Here is an 18,276-nt window from a genome sequence, read left to right as displayed (position 1 = left end):
CTGTTGGAGAAGTTACTTACCTTGTGCAGTAACTGGAGAACTTCGAAATATGCCCCCTGTGGGTGCTCCACATGAGGTGTGCCTGCACCCTGAACCTTGATCTAAGTTTTTTTGGTAGCATTGTCCATGAAGCCCATGCATGTGCCCCGCAGATCCTCATGTCCCGTACCAAGGCTATATGGGGCTGTGCACGTGAACCACCCTCAGTTCCTCCAACACCACAAAGTTCCACTGAAGCAGAGGGGAAGGAGGGTGGGCAGTGGAGCACCCAGAGAGAGACACACCTTGAAGAACTGCAGTTACTGAACAAGGTGAGTAACCTCTTCTCCTTCGAGTAGTGTTCCTATGGATGCTTCACTTCAGGAGACTTCCAAGCAATATCCCCCTTAAGGAGGTAGGAGATTTGGAATAGAGTCCAATACAGAAGAGAACTGCATTGCCTACAGCAGCATCTGATCTAGCTGCAAACACCAAGACATGATGATTAGAAACCATGAACAGAGTACCAAGTTGCCACTGCAACTGGTGCATCCTTAAGTAAGGCTACAGAAGTACTTGATGCTCCTGTGGAATGTGCTATCACTCTCAAAGGGGTTGAACGTGAGTTCGGTTGTAAGAAATTTTAATATATCTAGAGATCTACTTTGATAACCTCTGTTTTGAAATGACCAAACCCTTGTTTCTCTCTGCAGTGGCTACAAACAGTCTAGGAGATCTTCTAAATGGTTTGGGGCTCTCTCTAGATAAAAGGGTAATGCCCTCCTGACATCTAGAGTATGGAGTATAGCTTCTTGACTAGTCCAATGTTGTTTGTAGGTCGAGAGTTGCAAGCCAATCCCCTAAACATAACAAGGGAATTATTGCTGCAAGGGTCACCATCCTGAATATCTGCTGTTTTACATATCTGTTGAGAGACACGGGATGTAAAATTGGCCTCCAGGTTTGGACATCAGGAAGTACTTCGAATAGAATCCCCTTCCCCTGTGCTAGTACAGGACCTAGTTCTATTGCTCCTAAACACAGAAGAGGCAATCTCTTGCACCAGCAACTGATGGCAAGAAGAGTTCCTGAAGAAGGATGGGGAGGAGGAATGGGTACAAGGGATGGATTTGAAATGGATAGTTTACCAAGATGTTACGGCTTCCAAAACCCATTTGTCTGATTTTATATTCTCCCATACAGCCCCAAAAGGGGAGAGATGACACCTGAGAGAAGGGAGGGGTAGGAGGTTGCAGGTGTAATCCTCTGTCTGTTGGATGGTTGACACTCTTGACCACACCATCAAAACTGTTGCTTGGAGGACGTACATGGCTGAGGAGATGTAGCTGTAGCTGAAGGAATTTTTTCTTAGAATATCTTGGCTGGGGGCTCAGATGGCCTACGATAAGTTGAACAAAAGGACTGGGTATGCTCTTTGTGCCATCTGAGACCAACTACATCTCCTTCTAATATAGAAATATAAATCCCTAAGGATAACAGCATGGTTTTCGAGTCCTTTAAAAGTGTGGAGAGATGTATCCATCGAGTCCACAAAGAGCTTGCCACCATCAAAAAGAAGGTTATCAATGGTACTTTGGACCTCTCTTGGGGAACCCAACAGCTGAACTCAAGATGCTTTTCTCATGACCACTCCAGTGGATACAAACCATGATGACATATCTGCAGCATCCAAGGAGACACGAAGTAACGTATTTGCCAAGAGTTGACCTTAAATTGTTCATGATGTTCTTCCGGCAAGTGCTCAACAAACAAAATAAATTTGTTGTAACTTAAATAGTTGTATTTGGCCATGAGCACATGATGATTTGCTACTCGGAAGCATGGCTAACGAGTAAGACTTGTGACCAAAAAGATCTAGTCTCTTGTGGCCCTTACTATATGGGGTGGACTTCGAGCTATGATGTCTGCCTTGTTCATTAACAGCCTCCACTACTTGGGAATTTGGAGCTGGGTGAAAAAAGAGAAACTCTGATTCCCTGGCAGGGACATAATATTTTTTATGAGCTCTCTTGCAAGTTGGGAAACCACAGTTACCACACTGCTTAACAGTCTTAACGGGCTCCAACTGGACTGGTGATCCTCAAAGATGTCAAAGTGTACAACATATCCAGGAGTTTATTGTTAGACTCCTGAGTCACTTAACGGTATCTGAAAGGATGTCTGAAATTTGCTTAATCAGTTCTTGAAACTGCCTGAAGTCATACATCAGAGAGAGCGGTGGAGGCATCACAGCCTCATCAGGTGATGAACAGGAAATATTAGTAAGTGGAGCCACCTCCGTACCCATCCTTGCTCCTCAAAGGTCTCCTCCTTTGGCATAGATAGTAGTAAAGCAGATTGATAATGGATCCTTTTCTGCTCCCTCATGTGGTATAATGACTTCACTGTAAATTGCTGGTGACAGAACACCCAAGGGTACAAGGAAGGCCTGAGGTGGCATAGGTGGAGGCATCCATCTGTGTTCCTGCCATGTTGGTCCTAATTGAGGTCCAGCTTCCTTCATTACATCAGTATAGGAAGGAGAATAGACTAGACAATGGAACGGTGCAACCAATATTTGAGGGTCTGAAGAGTCCTCTTCCATACAATCCAATGGAGGAGAGAGCTGTTCAGCTTGAAATGTAGATGGGGGTGAGTATGTAGCGGGGTCAGTGACAGAGTCTTGACACTGACAACCTTCCCCTCCCCCCACTCATTAACAGAGGATACTCTGGCTCTGAAGATATTAGCAGGCCTTCAGGGTGCCTAAATTGAGGTACTGACAATAACAAAGATGATGTCAAGCAAGAACCTATGGAGGATGGCTTCAGTATGGATTCAGCTAGTGCTGAATGTCTGGCATAGGTGTAAGTCTAATCTAATTCCATCAGTACTGTAGATGGCCAAGTGGTCTTTGGTACCATTGAGTTTTGTGCTACCAGTACCGAGTGCTGTTCAGGTATGGGTTTAGAACTTGTCACCAGTGTCTGCTGCTCTGGGTACAGGCACCTGAACTGGGCAAAAAGTCTGTCAGACAACCGAGACACAAGGTGGGTGAGGTAATATTTTTTATTGGACCGACTTCTGTTGGTGAGAGAGACCCACTTTCGAGTTTACACAGAGTTTTTCTTCAGGTCTGGGAAACTAACTCAAAGCGTCACTGCTAAACACAAAATTTGAACAGATTGCTGCAATAAGCCATAAATCGGTATCTCTGTTCAGTCCATGATTTTTAGTGAGTAGCTAGACACCGGATTTATGGCTTATTGCAACAATCTGTAATCCACTAACAACCCCCCACCTTTCCTGCTTATGACTGGAGGTGTGTTAACAGGCAACTTCACCTTGACTGGTCCCTTAAAATAAGCGTTAACTACTAATGCTAAACAATCTGTTTAAATCTTGTGTTTAGCAGTGACACTTTGAGTTAGTTTCCCAGACCTGAAGAAAAGCTCTGTGTAAGCTCAAAAGCTTGTCTCTCTCACCAACAGAAGTCAGTCCAATAAAAGATATTACCTCACTCACCTTGTGTCTCTAAGATCCTGGGACCAATACGGCTACAACAACACTGCATTAGACAAAAGACTCCTCTTTGCTTTTGCAGTATTAGAATCACCTGGAGTTTGCATGCAACTCCTCTTAGAACCCGAAGTCTCTGTAGTCTTCTTATGGGTCAGTGACCTCCAACAAAATCTTGATTTACTCCTTACATCCTTCTGCTTAGAAGCAGATGTCAAGGCTACCTCCATTGAGGATTTTGGTACCTTAGATGTATTTAGTGCTATGGTACTGCCTCTATCTCTAGCAGTTTCCAATGACCAAGGTCTTGATGTGGACAGGGCACTGGTGGTACTGGAATGTCTATGTACAGTGTAGTCCTCCGCCCTAGGATCCAAAGGTGGTCACAAAGCTTGCTTCATCATCAGAAGTTTAAACTTGATCTTGCACTTACTGGGGATACATGTTATCTCCCAAACAGTGGAGACACGGGGAAATGTCAGTCACTGAATGGTAATCACTGCACTGCGGGAGAAGCACCATTTGAACCCAGGAGAGTGTGGCATTCCTGAGTAATATAATAAAAAATGACCCCTAAAAAGGGAAAGCTATTAACTGCTATCTAACTACACAGTAATAAAATGTTTTTTTCATTATTTAGTTAGTTAAAGGAAATGAAAATAAAAGGAACAGCTGTTCCAACAGCTATAGAGACTACAAGGTAACTAACTAATTATAGAATACTAGAGCGAACAGGAGCACAGTAGACTCCGTCTCTGGCCGAAGGCAGCTGAAAAGGGCCTGCAAAGCCGCATGTAGCCTCGGCATGGGACAAGACGTGTGGGACTCATGCACTGGTCCAGCAGGCACTAGTACAAAGAAATCTCCAATCAAGGGTGTAGGTGCACCTAATGTGAATCTCCAATCAAGGGTGTAGGTGCACCTAATGTGAATCTCCAATCAAGGGTGTAGGTGCACCTAATGTGAATCACCAACAGGGACACAACTGGAAAAAGAAATAAATGTTACTGTAAACACAACACAGATACATATATGTAAAAGCATACTGGAACCTACTGTCTTTCCTGGGCTCTGATAATTTCAAATAGTGAAGCATTGGAGTCAAATTGTGTACTGTTGATTTAAAATATCAGTACACATTTTTGCCTCTTGGTGGCAATGAAGATTTAAAATCATCTTGAAAAACAAAAACAGAGGTGAGACAAGGTAGGTGAGGTATCATCTTTTCTTGGACCAATTTCTGTTGGTGGAAGGTACAAGCTTTCAAGCTTCATAGAGCTCTTCTTAGATAACAAGAAAGTATTACTGATACTGTTTCTATGCACAAATACATGAACAAAATCTCCAAAGAAAACCACCACAGAAGATATGTCTTAAAAAGAAAAAATTGAACTTAAAAGTTGTCCCTCTGGAACCAACTTTTTGGAGTTGAGGAAATGTTAATTTTGTTTATTTGGAAAACTGAGTCATTTATGTGTTTCTCATTTTAAGACAAGTTCTCATTCTAACACAGTTCACATCAAAGGGTAATTTTTTGCTTTGCAGAACCATTGGTAAAAAATTTCTAGTCAATGTGGATACGTTTTATAGACATTTATAAATCAGATCCAGTCTGACAAAACTATTGTTTTTTGCCTCAGGTTTATAATTGATAAAGAATTTTATATAAGCACTGTTCTCCCTTTAAAATACTATTTGCTTTGGTTTCAGAAGAGTAACACTCCCAAGTGACACCTATACTAGCATGGACTAGAGAGTAAATATATCAATGAGATTAGCAGTACAAATAAAGATGAATGAGATGCAGTACAAATATGACATATAAGAGTCAGCCCAGTCAAGCAGCAATAGCATATTTGTTCCTGGTGAGTCCCGAGTTTGGAAAGTGACCAGGGTAACTAAAGATCAGTGGACAGTAGTTTCAAGAGTACCAACCATGCTTCTCTTTAGCAGGCTCAGCTGATGAGTAATGGAATAACAGTAACAGTGGCCTCTGAGGAGAGTGTGTATTCCTCTTTTCCAAATGAGGAGATTAAGACTGGGGACAGATCAATAACCGAGGGGGGGGCGGTGTTTTAGAGGAAAAACAGAGGTTTTGGGACAGAACACATATTGTCTGTGCTCCAAGTGCTTTGAGAGGTGGAAGGTTAATAGTGCTTGCAGCAAAACCTAGTCCATAGACTAACGCTGATATCTTACTGGAAGCAGTTCATACTTACTGGCAAATGTTCAAGTAAGGGAGTTACACTTTCAGACACATATATTATACTTCCATCTGTCATGATTGCTAAAAAAAAACCATCAAGAGCCTGAAATTAAACATAATGGGCAGTTAAATGAAAAGAAACACAGTACAATGCACATGACAAATCAAAAAATCTATATTTAACATAAGAATGAAGGCTAGATTGATTTCATTTTACTTACTCTAAAAACAATGAGAGCATGTGTTATCACTAATACCTTTGAACGTCATTTGTACTATATTAGCTTTACCATTATAATTTTTCATACTGTTGTGTTCTCAAAAAGCCATCTATAATTTACAAAACTTTGGTTAGGAGATAGATCTAACTATTGGCAGGTTTGTTTCCCTCTTCTCCCACCCCTACCCTACTAGAATTCTAGTCTTTAAAAAAAGAACATGGAATGACAAGGAAGCAAGGTAGTGCTAAATGGGAAAATGGAGATTGAAGAAAAGAGAAAATAATAATAGGCATAAAAAAATCGGAGAGAGGGAAGAGGAAAAAGGATGAAGGGTAGAAAGAGAAGGAGGAAATGGTAGATTTCAATTATTAAAATCTCTGAAGTTCCAATTCTTTCCTAAAGAAACTCTGTAGAAAATAAATATTCACCACCTCAGTTTAAAATTAAGAAATGGGAAGGCCATGGGTTTTAATAAAACTTACCTGTGGCTGCTTTAATTTGTGGTTTAAAATTTGAGTAAGCTTTAACATTCCTAATTAAGAGCACAATTCTGGCATTCTTGTTACTTGGAGTAGTACCTGATCACCCAAAATAATAGTAGTAGTCCCACTGATTTCAGTGGAAATCCTTATCCTTGCATGGTAACATACCATACCACTTCAGGAGAACAGAAATGGAGGTAGTGAGGAAGTAAGTTGAGCAACACCCCCTCCACCAGTTGACATATGAGAAGCCTTCTCCCCTTCCCTGGGTCAAGAGGGAGGTCCTGGGCCCATGACTTGCATTTGCTGAGCTAACCGCCTCGTTACCAGCACCCAAACATCATTGGTGTTGTTATTGAGCAGGGGTAGGCTCAGTAGGAAAGGGTAATAGAACAGGAGTTGGAGCAAGTGGGGACAGGACAACAGGGGAAGGGGCGTTCTCCCTCCTGGGATTCAGAGGCACCTAACGCTCATCTTTTCTAGGCCAAGGGACAGTCCCTTCAGATGTACCCTGCAGCCCAGCAAATGAATCACTGAGCCTGCCCCAACTAGTAATGTATGTGATAAAGGGAGTCCTGACAGAATACCACAAAGGACCCCTCCAATCTCCAGCAGCAATTGGATGGTGACTTCAATGTCTATGGAATAAGAGCATGTGACTGAGGAAGAGATACTTGCACCCCAGAGAAGGAAGACTAAGAGGGGAGACCAGTTTCCCCAGGGATGAGAGGGCAAGCAGGAGGGTAGCACTGGGGAGAAAGGACGGGACAGGAACTAAGCATCACTGTATTCTCAGGTCTTCCAAGAGCTTGAGGGAAACAAAGAGACCCCCACCAAAATGCCCTTCTGCACCGCCTTCTGGGCAGCAACCTCTGCTGCCAGGAAGACGACGACCTTTCTGTACATCTTAGAAGCCATCACAATGTCCATGGGCCCCACCATCTGAGCCTACACCTGCACACAGGTTTCGATGTGGGATGAGGCGGCCACTAGGAGACAGCAAACACAGTGCCTCCTATTCAGGGAAGGGAGAGGGGGCCCTGAGTGCCATAGATGGAGAAGGAGGAGATGACAGCAGCAGCAGTAGTGGCAATGGTGGATGGAGGGGCCACTGCAGATGGTGATGGGGCAGTGGGTAGGGCTGTATGCCTGTGGAGCTGAAGGGTAGGCAATCCCAGAGCTGATGGAAGAGACAGCACAGGGAGGGTGAACACTTGCCAGTAGCTGGGCCATGGCAGTAGCAGCTGCTGCAATGGAAGAAGCCAACTGGGCAGGGCTCTTTCCCTTTTTTCTTGCCCTGGCCCTTCTTGCTGACTGAGTGGGCCACGTTGTTGTTGATGGGTTTAGCAGCCAAGTCCTTGCCTGTGCCTTTTGCTACCACCCAACTGGGGCAACGATGGTGCCGGCAGAAATATGGGTGGTAGCCACAGGAGTGGAAGGGGGAAGAAAGCTGAGGTGAGAGGACCATGCAAGATGAAGGAGAGGCAACAGATATCCAGGGCAGATAAATGGAAGGGATACAGTTATCAGATAAAATGGACTGGGAAAGGATTGGAAAGAAAGCACCCATTATGGGAATGGAGGAAGGGGGTTCGAGGCTCCTACATCTGGTATAGTGGGGAGCCAACCCACCTGCTTTTATAGCCCTCTTAACGTTCAGACAAAGGGAGGGTGGTGGGGGTCAGGGAGCAAGTTGGAAAGAGGGAGAAGTGACAACAAGAGATGGTAATGTTTAAGGAAATGATGATGAACTATATTGTACAATTTATTGCCAAATAGTTCCAGATATTTTAAGTGATTAAAGCTGTGGCTTTATTCCACATCCACTACCTACTGTCTTTCTTCCAATGGGGCTGAACAAAGGATGGTCTCATGGTTAAGGCAGTCAAATAATGCCTGTGAGAACCTGATTCTATCCCTGCCTCTTCCACAAAGTTCCTAAGTGATACTGGGCAAGTTGCTTAAACCAGATTTTTCACAGGTAGTCACTGTTTCTGGGCACTCAACTTGAGATCCTGGGGTCTGATTTGCATAAGCGTTGAGCACTCTCAGTCTCAACAGAAGTCAATGGAAGTTGTGCTTTGAACATATGAAGTGGTACACAATGCTCAGCATTCTGAAAAATCAGGTCCTATGTGTAACAAATTGTAAACCCAGAATTAGTTTATACTTTTGTTGCCAGTATTGCCCCTCTTGGCCCAAGTGGTTAACCCATATTCAGGGCCTCACATATTTGTTTCCCCTACAAGGAGAAATGAATGATGAGTCAAATTTCTTTGTATAAACACAAAATTGCAGGGAAGTTCTGTTCCCCTGGAACACCATTGAAAAACAGCAGGCAGCTTCCTTGCTTACAGTTTCCTAGTCTGCCTCTGCAACCAGCTCTGTGCCCCAAGAAGCTCTGTCTCTCTGCTCCCTCTCAGGGCCATGCTCACGAGTGCTTCTCTTACTTTCTACTGGCTTTCTCCCAGCTGTTTGAATTTCTAAACAAGATAATCTTTTAGCTCTTTAAGTGCTTGCTGTAGCTCATCTGTTAGCAAGTTCCAAGTTGGACAAAACTTTCCTGAAGGGGAGGAAGTGTTGCCTAGTGGACAGAGCACTGGACGGAGACTCAGGAGAACTGGGTTCTATTCCCAGCTTTGCTACTTGCCTGCTTGGTGACCTTGGGCCAGTCACTTCCTAACTTTGTGTTTCAGTTTCCTCATCTGTAAAATAGGTGTAATTACACTTACCTTCTTTGTATGTGGTTTGAGATTTATTGATGAAAAGCACTACACAAGAGGTAGGTATTATTTTGACCGGCATCTCTCTGTGCCTCAGTTACCCATCCGTAAAATGGGGATTATATCACTCCCTCACTTTGCAGGAGTGTTGTCAAAATTGATGCTTATGAAGCAGTCTGATATTATAGTGGTAAGCACCACAGAAAAGCCCATGAGGAAATTAATAATTCAATCTTCAGAGCAGAATTTGAATAGTGTGCAGTAAATAAGGTCAAGGGCTACACATTAAACACCACGGAGGGGGGAAACAAAATATTGAATATCTGCTCATTAAGTGAGCCCTGCCCATTCTATGCACTAATTGAGAAAAAGTAATATGTGATGATGTAATTAAAGACTGTAGCATAATGCATATGCACAAGGGGTTGAATTAAAGTTTCACAGGCAACCTTAATGCATTTCCTAACTTCTGAGCACTTGACTTTGCAACCTCAATAATCTGCTTTTTAACATAGGTTTTTTGTGGGTAATATGCAGATACACAATGTACATTTTTTATTATGCATACTCTTTTTACAAGCTATAGCCACACTTCCAATCAAGAAGAGAATATGTTGAATAGCTTTGGTAACTAGCATTTGGTTTAAGCACAAAAAACTAAATTAACACCGCCATAAAGGTACCAGTCATCTTTGTGTATGCCTTTTTAAAAATTATTTCTAATTATAGTGATTAGAAATATTTTAATCCATTTTAAAGAACAGTTTTCATAAACTTAATAGTACGCTTTTGTACTTACAGTATATTATAGCTCATTTAGTTAAAATTACATTTGTAAAGATACTTATTTGCAGATTTCTAGGTAGATAGTGTTGCAATTAAAATATGGATTTGGAAAGGAATACCATTAAGCTAAAAGATTCTATCATCACATAGTGGTAGTTTGCTAAGGAGAATCCTCTCTTTTCAAAAAGAAAGAAATAATAATGTACCTCCAACATTAACTGTGTGAACTCTTCATTACTAAGGAATGTAGGTTTCCAGTCCTGTCGAATTTCACTGGCATCTGACTGTGCAGTGATTTCTGTAATCAGAAAAATATATATGAATATTCATTTATGATTCACACTCCTGGAAGCAATTACTTCACACCGCTGAATTATTTGAATTAGGGGAAAGCTCTTTAGTCTGCTGTAATTTGAAGAAGGAAAAAAAAATAGTCAGTTTTTTCCATTCCCTTCTGCCGTCCACTCATCATACCAGACTGTTAGTTCCTGGAAGGGTGATTAAAAAATGGAAAAGTTATCCAACAGCATGACAACATTCTGTCTTAGAGAGTAGGTAGACAATGCTAGGAGAAACTTGTATTCACACAGCTGCAGTCAAATCACCTTGTGCTGTGATTCTGTTAGATCTCAAGTTAACATACTGTTACGCTGAATAAGAATTTGGACAAGAGCTCTCCAGGAAAAACCTGTATGCTTCAGAGGTGGATTTGATCATATCACAGGTAGCACTGTTCCCTCCAAGACCTTATTGAACTAATGCCCCATCACGTTGGGGGCACTGCTCTGTTGGGGGTACCATCTTTTTTCAAGAGACATGTAAACCAAAGTTCTGATCAATTTTGGTCCTTAATAATCCCATGGCACTTTTCATAACAGACTATTATAACTCTTGTATCCTGGTCAACTCTAGTAATTCTATTCTGCCTACTAAAATTCTCCGAGTTTCAGTTGCATAAAGTAACTGTCACTTTCTGTCCTAAACTTGAGCATTATTGGTGGTGTGCTCTGGAAAATAGCTGTTGTGTTTCAACTCCAGTGGTGGATGAAGTGGTTTTTCGGTGTGCAGCTATAAAACACTCTAGGATGTTTGTATATTAGGTTATTTTGCATATTTCCTCTTAATGCATTTTAGGATCTTTAGGATGTGTATAAAAGTGTACGTTTTTATTATAGAATAATGACGTCAATTTGTTTCCTACAGTAAAATGGCTTTACAAACAGGAAAAAGGAAACGCATATACTGGAGTTCAAATCCTTGTTGCACAAAAATAGATGCCATATTCAATTACATAAAGAACCCTATGGATGCATATTGCCACAATTATGAAATGGGCCCCAATTTTCCAATCGCTGGAAGTATACTCAATGTGACACTGGAAAACAAAGTGATATTAATCTGCAAACAGTATAAAGTTCAGAAACAACAATAAACAGTTTGTTTCACTTGGATAGCTTCAGAGGAACTTTAAAAAATATGTCTGAATGTAGTGCTCTTAAAAATGAATGACTTCTAGGTAATGCTAAAGCCAAGAAGAGTATAGAGTAGCACTGTGCAGGCTTTCCTATGGAGTTTAGCCAACCCTCAGATCTGACCTAAACATTCTAGTTCTAGGCCTCTATGGAATAGAAACTGCCAGTTGTATCAAGATCAGTGCATGTCGCTCTGGGGTATGACCAAATGTGAACTTTGCCCCAATAACTGATAATAAGCAACACGCTCTAACAATTCACCATCTCCACAATACTCCTGTTTTCAAATCCCTGGGGATGGAGAGGTTGATATCCAGCATATCCAAAAGGTCATTCGTTTTAGACAATTTTAGACAGGGAGCGGAGGGAAGGAAGATCATGGCAAATACGGAATACTACACAGAACATCCTATAAACCACCCCATCTCATTTGTACCAGCGGAGCTTTAGCTCCACTAATCACAACTAATGACATGAAAATAGAGGTGGTTTTTCAAGCAGGTAAATGAGACAAAGAGTTTAAAATTCACCTGGAAACCCTCAGGAAGCCAGTGCAGGTCATCAAGCATGGCTTGAATATGCTTGTGGCAAGACATTCTGTTTAATAAAAAGGCTGAGCGATTCTGCACTAGCTTCAGTTTCTGGTCGATTTTAAGGCCATGCAGAGTAAGTTGAAGTAGTCTAATCTTAAAGTGATAAAGACACAAATGACCACCAAAGCAGAGAAGAACAGTCACAACCTCCTGGTTGTACTTAAATGATAAAAAGCTGTCCTGGCTGTTGATGTCCTTGATCTTCTAATTGCAGCTCAGAGTTTGACCAGATCCCTAGATTGTAAATTTGAACAAATGGTGGGCCCATATCCTCCGTTAGTGGGGCAGGTATTATTCTCACTATGTTTGTTAGTGGTCACATTTTTGAAATTGCATTTTAACACAAACTTCAATTTCCAATGCGTTTCTTCATTTGTGAAATGGTTAATTTTAAAAATAATTCTGTTAAAGGAGGCAGTTTATTATTTACAGCGTGGTACTGATTCAAGTGCACCAATCTGGTATCAATTGTACTAATCCATTACTCTGGAAGCTTACTTGTTTATTTCAATTTGAACAAAACAAGAAAAAATGCCTACCCCAGACGTTAAGTGCCTGAGATATCTAAGTTATGGTTTTCTACTGTCACGCATTACCATAGCATCTGAGAGAGCCTTCCATGTAAAATCAATAGCAATAATCTCTAGTGAACTTCAGAGAAACCCTTGCACTTCTCTTTTGGGGCAAAGTCTCTGATTCAAGCATTTTTTTGTTGTTGGTTGACTGATTAATTTGTTAAAGAGGTGGTTTTTACTTTTTTAAAAATGTTTTGGGATGCCAATGTTGCAAACAACCATTAAAAATACAAGCAATAAAATCACTATGAAACAAAACAGTAGCATATTTCACCTATTTGTAATAACTAGCCAATAAGAAAACATTACAAAAACTCCAGAGTGTCCTACATGGACTGACTCTCCTTGGAGATAGGGGGGTGGAAACTAGATTTATTTGTTTCTGTGTTTTCAGAAGTATCAATGTTAAACATGTCTTAGTAATATAGCACAGAATGGCTAAACATTTAATGTTATTAAATCTATTAATACATGCGTGCATGTTTTCTCTTTTTTGTCCCATTTTAACTGTTTTAATGGTATTGTTCTAATAAGCATCTGCTGCTATTAGGACAGTAACCAAATACTCAAATACAGGACATACAACAGGCATACAAGCATAACCATGTGATGAAAGTTGTATTGACAATCACCATATGAACATGTGGATAAGTATATGTATGTATCACCTTCCCACCTTTGCTTGCTATATTATCCATCTGTTTCACATGGGTTATATTACCCTTATCTATTTCTTACTTCTCCACCTCCTCCTGGGAAAGAGAGTATATTCTGCTCAAAAGTTGCCGAGGGCAACTTCTCTTCATCATATCCCCTGGGTGTTACCTAGTAGACAGTGTTTTGTTTCAGTTTGCTTGTTTTTGGCTAGCATGCAATAAACTCTGAGCTGCTGAGACTGGAAGGCTGACTTTACAGTATATTAGTATAATGAGCATGTATAATTAGGAGTACATTTGTAAACAAATTTTTTTTTAATCTCACATCTACCAGCATGAACTGCAAGGTGCTATATTAATGTATAAAGAACAAGAGGAAAAACTAGGTGAGGGGGAAGCCATGGCTGTCTTAAAGACTGAGAGAAAATAAGATACTTTTGAATCAAACTCAACCACCGTGGAGAGGAAGAATCATCCATCCTGTTAATATATTATTAAACTTCCTTAGTTTAGACACTGGAACGAATAAGGGCAATTTTCTCAAAGCAGAAAATTCTCTTGTCATACTGAAGTTTCTTTAAACTGAGGATTTCAATGGAATTAGTAAACTACACAGAAAATAACTTAGCGGACTGACAAGAAAATGCTAATCCTTTAGTTTATTCCCAGAGATCAGACACTAACAGTACTATAAAGCAGCTACTAAAAATCATTCAGAAAAGTGACACAAAAGTAAAATAAAAAATCCTAATTTCCTTCAGAAGTCTGCCCAAGAAGTAGCTTTAGAATTATTATGTATGAAAGGGATCAACAACATAATACTTGTGAATGCACTAACAAGACACAAAGAGACACAGGGCACGTCTACACAGCAAAATAAAAAAAAAACCCACAAGTCTCAGAGTCTGGATTAACTGATTCCAGCTCATGCTGTGGGGCTAAAAATAGCCATATAGACATTCGGCCCCAAACTCTGAGACTCACTGCCGTGAGCTGTGGGTTTGCATTGTTGTTTTTTGGGTGGGTTTTTTTTCTTTTCTTTTTTCTTGCTGTGTAGACGTATTCATAGAATTAAATGGAGACTTCAGAAATTTTTAGGATTTGGAAAATTAACAGTACAAAAACAAACTATAACTAGGATTTTGGTGCACTTTGTACAGTGCTAATCTATTCATACAACATTTTCTTGTCTTGGTTACTTATTGAGTGACTAAACAACATACTCCATTTATGATGTCTGTATGTGGAAATCCTTCATCTGTAAAGAGATCCTTTGTACAGCTTTGGTTTGGGGAGCTCTTTTGCAGGTTACTGGGGAGAATTAAAGGCCTGAACCAAAACCCAATCGAAAGACTCCAGTTTTCCAGCTGTCTTGTTACACCACAGAATTACCTTTGTGCTTCCGTAAAAAGTCAATGCTTTTCTGCAGTACAGTGGATTTATCCATCTTCCGAGCATTACCCGGAAGCATGGAACCAAGCTCTTTGATGAGAACATTAAACTGATCTCTACGTTTCTTTTCAGACTTGTTTCTAGACACTCTGAAAAAGACCAAAATGGAAAGCATGTTATAAAAACAGAAGCAAACTGGGTCAACAATATTTCACAGATGACAGGTTTTAATCAAATTTTCAATTTTGAATGAGGGTTAGAGGAGTCAGCTCTTACAAAGGTGTATATTACTGATAGTATAAATTCTGTGAATATAACAATGAACATCTACTTACAGATTAACACCAAAATGAGACAAAATTTGACAATGGCAGCAAATATAACCATTGATTCAATATTCCTCTAATAGCCAAACATTTAACCATTCATTTGTGGTCATGATACAAGTGTTAAATATATGGAGGACTTAGGAATGTGGACAAAAATTCCTCAGCTGTTTATTTTAAAATTAGGCTACTATGCTGTCCTCTTACCTGGGTGATCACTAGTCACTGTAGTGAACAAGGATGTTAAATAGAGATTTCAGAAACTAAGTCATTTCCAGCAATATACACTCCTTCCTTTTGTCTTGCAGTGGGTCAGCAGGAAAAAAAAGGGGAGAACTGATCTAATCTGGGCACTTGACTCTGGTGACTGAGAACTTCTCCAACTGTCCACAGCAGCAAGGGCCTATTTCAGTGATGGCCTGAACCACTAAAACGGGATGCTTGCCACGTATGCCTTTGTGCCTATTGGTGAAGATTGGGGGGCCACCCATATCCTTCTGGGGAGCATCTGCAAGAGCAGAAATCCACTGGGGTCTGAGGCACAACAGCCTGTTACTGGCCAGCCATTCTCTAAATCAGCTATAGGCAGGAAGAAGTGGAGATTACTCATGTTCCAGCTGAAGTCAATTTGAGCCTTGAAAGACTTTTACCAGCATAAAAGAAATCTGAGAGTCCAAACCTATTTGTGACTTGAGCTAGTAACCTGGGAAGAGGTTCTATTCTATACAGTACTGCTATTCAGAGATCATGCAACTTGGATTGGAGCTCAGGCTTTCAAGCCTGGAGTGGGAGTGGGGGGGTCTGTGGACCCGGATTGGGAGGCTCACTCCCAGAAGCAGTATAGACATACCCTTGGAGTCATGACAGTGAAGGCTGTGTTTGGGTGGGATCCTCCATGCAAGAGTTTCTCAAAGAACTCAAATTTGAAATTGCGGAACTATTAACTATGGTTTGTAACCTGTCCTTTAAATCAGCTAGTGTACCCAATGACTGGAAGATAGCTAATGTAACGCCAATATTTAAGAAGGGCTCTAGAGGTGACCCGGCAATTACAGACCGGTAAGTCTAACGTCAGTACCAGGCAAATTAGTTGAAACAATAGTAAAGAATAAAATGGTCAGGCACATAGAAGAACACAAATTGTTGCGCAAAAGTCAACACGGTTTCTGTAAAGGGAGATCATGTCTTACTAATCTATTAGAGTTCTTTGAGGGGGTCAACAACATGTGGACAAGGGGGTTCCAGTGGACATAGTGTACTTAGATTTCCAGAAAGCCTTTGGCAAGGTCCCTCACCAAAGGCTCTTATGTAAATTAAGTTGTCATGGGATAAGAGGGAAGATCGTTTCATGGACTGAGAACTGGTTAAAAGACAGGGAACAAAGGTAAGAATAAATGGTAAATTTTCAGAATGGAGAGGGGTAACTAGTGGTGTTCCCCAAGGGTCAGTCCTAGGACCAATCCTATTCAACCTATTCATAAATGATCTGGAGAAAGGCATAAACAGCGAGGTGGCAAAGTTTGCAGATGATACTAAATTGCTCAAGACAGTTAAGACCAAAGCAGACTGTGAAGAACTTCAAAAAGATCTCACAAAACTAAGTGACTGGGCACCAAATGGCAAATGAAGTTTAATGTGGATAAATGTAAAGTAATGAACATTGGAAAAAATAATCCCAATTATACATACAATATGATGGGGGCTAATTTAGCTACAACTAATCAGGAGAAAGATTTTGGAGTCATCGTGGATATTTCTCTGAAGACGTCCATGCAGTGTGCAGCAGCAATCAAAAAAGCAAACAGGATGTTAGGAATTATTAAAAAGGGGATAGATAATAAAACGGAGAATATCTTATTGCCCTTATATAAATCCATGGTAAGCCCACATCTTGAATACTGCGTACAGATGTGGTCCCCTCATCTCAAAAAAGACATACTGGCATTAGAAAAGGTTCAGAAAAGGGCAACTAAAATGATTAGGGCTTTGGAATGGGTCCCATATGAGGAGAGATTAAAGAGGCTAGGACTTTTCATCTTGGAAAAGACGAGACAAACGGGGGGTTTGATAGAAGTATATAAAATCATGAGTGGTGTGGAGAAAGTGAATAAGGAAAAGTTATTTACTTGTTCCCATAAGAACTAAGGGCCACCAAATGAAATTAATGGGTAGCAGGTTTAAAACAAATAAAAGGAAGTTCTTCTTCACTCAGCGCACAGTCAACCTGTGGAACTCCTTGCCTGAGGAGGTTGTGAAGGCTAGGACTATAACAGGGTTTAAAAGAGAACTGGATAAATTCATGAAGGATAAGTCCATTAATGGCTATTAGCCAGGATGGGTAAGGAATTGTGTCCCTAGCCTCTGTTTGTCAGAGGATGGTGATGGATGGCAGGAGAGAGATCACTAGATCATTACCTGTTAGGTTCACTCCCTCTAGGGCACCTGGCATTGGCCACTGTCGGTAGACAGGATACTGGGCTGGATGGACCTTTGGTCTGACCCAGTATGGCCATTCTTATGTTCTTAAGACATCCATTGTCACAGGGAAGGAATAAGCTGCCCATTACTCGAAATAAGAGTCTTCATATACAGGGACAGCCATATTTGAACTTGAGGCACAAAGACTCCTTTAACCAACACCTCAAAGTAAATAACCCATATGTGAAAAAATATGACATAACCTGAAATTCAAACACAACGGGGAAGTCCTGTTTTATTGTATGGTTACAAACACATAGTCACATTTTTATTCTGTTAATATAGTTGGATTTACCAAAGCAGTCAAATAAAGGATATTTTAGCATAAGCTAACTTAAAAAGACTACCTTTTTGCTTTATCCTTGTCATCTTCTTCCACCAGACCATCAAAAATACTACCATCATCTCTACAAGAGAAAACACAGACCAACATTAGAGCACACTAGTCTCTCACAGACTGCTAACATTATGAAAGGAATACGCAAAATGGCAAGCAAAGGTAGCTTATCATTCAATAGTTCAACTAACCCAAGATATGGGAGCACTGTTTTATTGTGATCTAAGTTTTATAAAGCCAAACAGCTTCCATGAATCCACCTACTTTATAAGTTGTTGCCTATAGATAGTTTACTAAAACCCTGTATTTTGAAAGGGCTGACATTTCTAAGATATACCTCAAGTTATTTTCAGAATATTTAAGTTTTTAATGAGATACCTCACAAACAATCCTCTCTGCATACTTAGCTTACACTACCCTGTGTTAGTTTTAAATCTTTTTGAACAGTACCTTTGCTACGTCCTTCCAAACAAAGGAGAGGACAAAATCACTTTGCTATAAGATCTTTGTTGTTTGTTTGCAAGCCCTTAA

At 40.6% G+C, this 18,276-nt stretch overlaps 1 protein-coding gene across 11 annotated transcripts in view; it reads right to left on the bottom strand.

The window, feature by feature from the left end:
* Positions 1-18,276, bottom strand: part of CLOCK (clock circadian regulator) — a 95,382-nt gene that overhangs the window by 27,081 nt on the left and 50,025 nt on the right. For 9 of the 11 annotated variants that reach the window (XM_075127914.1, XM_048848266.2, XM_048848264.2 and 6 more), the window contains 4 exons: positions 17,756-17,815; positions 14,605-14,753; positions 10,123-10,214; positions 5,718-5,807 (listed from right to left, as the gene is read on the bottom strand). In XM_075127914.1, coding sequence (XP_074984015.1) covers positions 5,718-5,807; positions 10,123-10,214; positions 14,605-14,753; positions 17,756-17,815 — 391 coding nt within the window. Of the gene's footprint in view, positions 1-5,717; positions 5,808-10,122; positions 10,215-14,604; positions 14,754-17,755; positions 17,816-18,276 lie in introns of those variants that run through there. The other 2 variants (XM_075127916.1, XM_048848271.2) reach the window with 2 other exon arrangements.

The sequence above is a fragment of the Caretta caretta genome, chromosome 4 (assembly GCF_965140235.1).
Source record: "Caretta caretta isolate rCarCar2 chromosome 4, rCarCar1.hap1, whole genome shotgun sequence".
Lineage (NCBI taxonomy): Eukaryota > Metazoa > Chordata > Testudines > Cheloniidae > Caretta > Caretta caretta.
The sequence above is the reverse complement of the archived record's forward strand: the minus strand, read 5'-3'. Positions and strand labels throughout refer to the sequence as shown.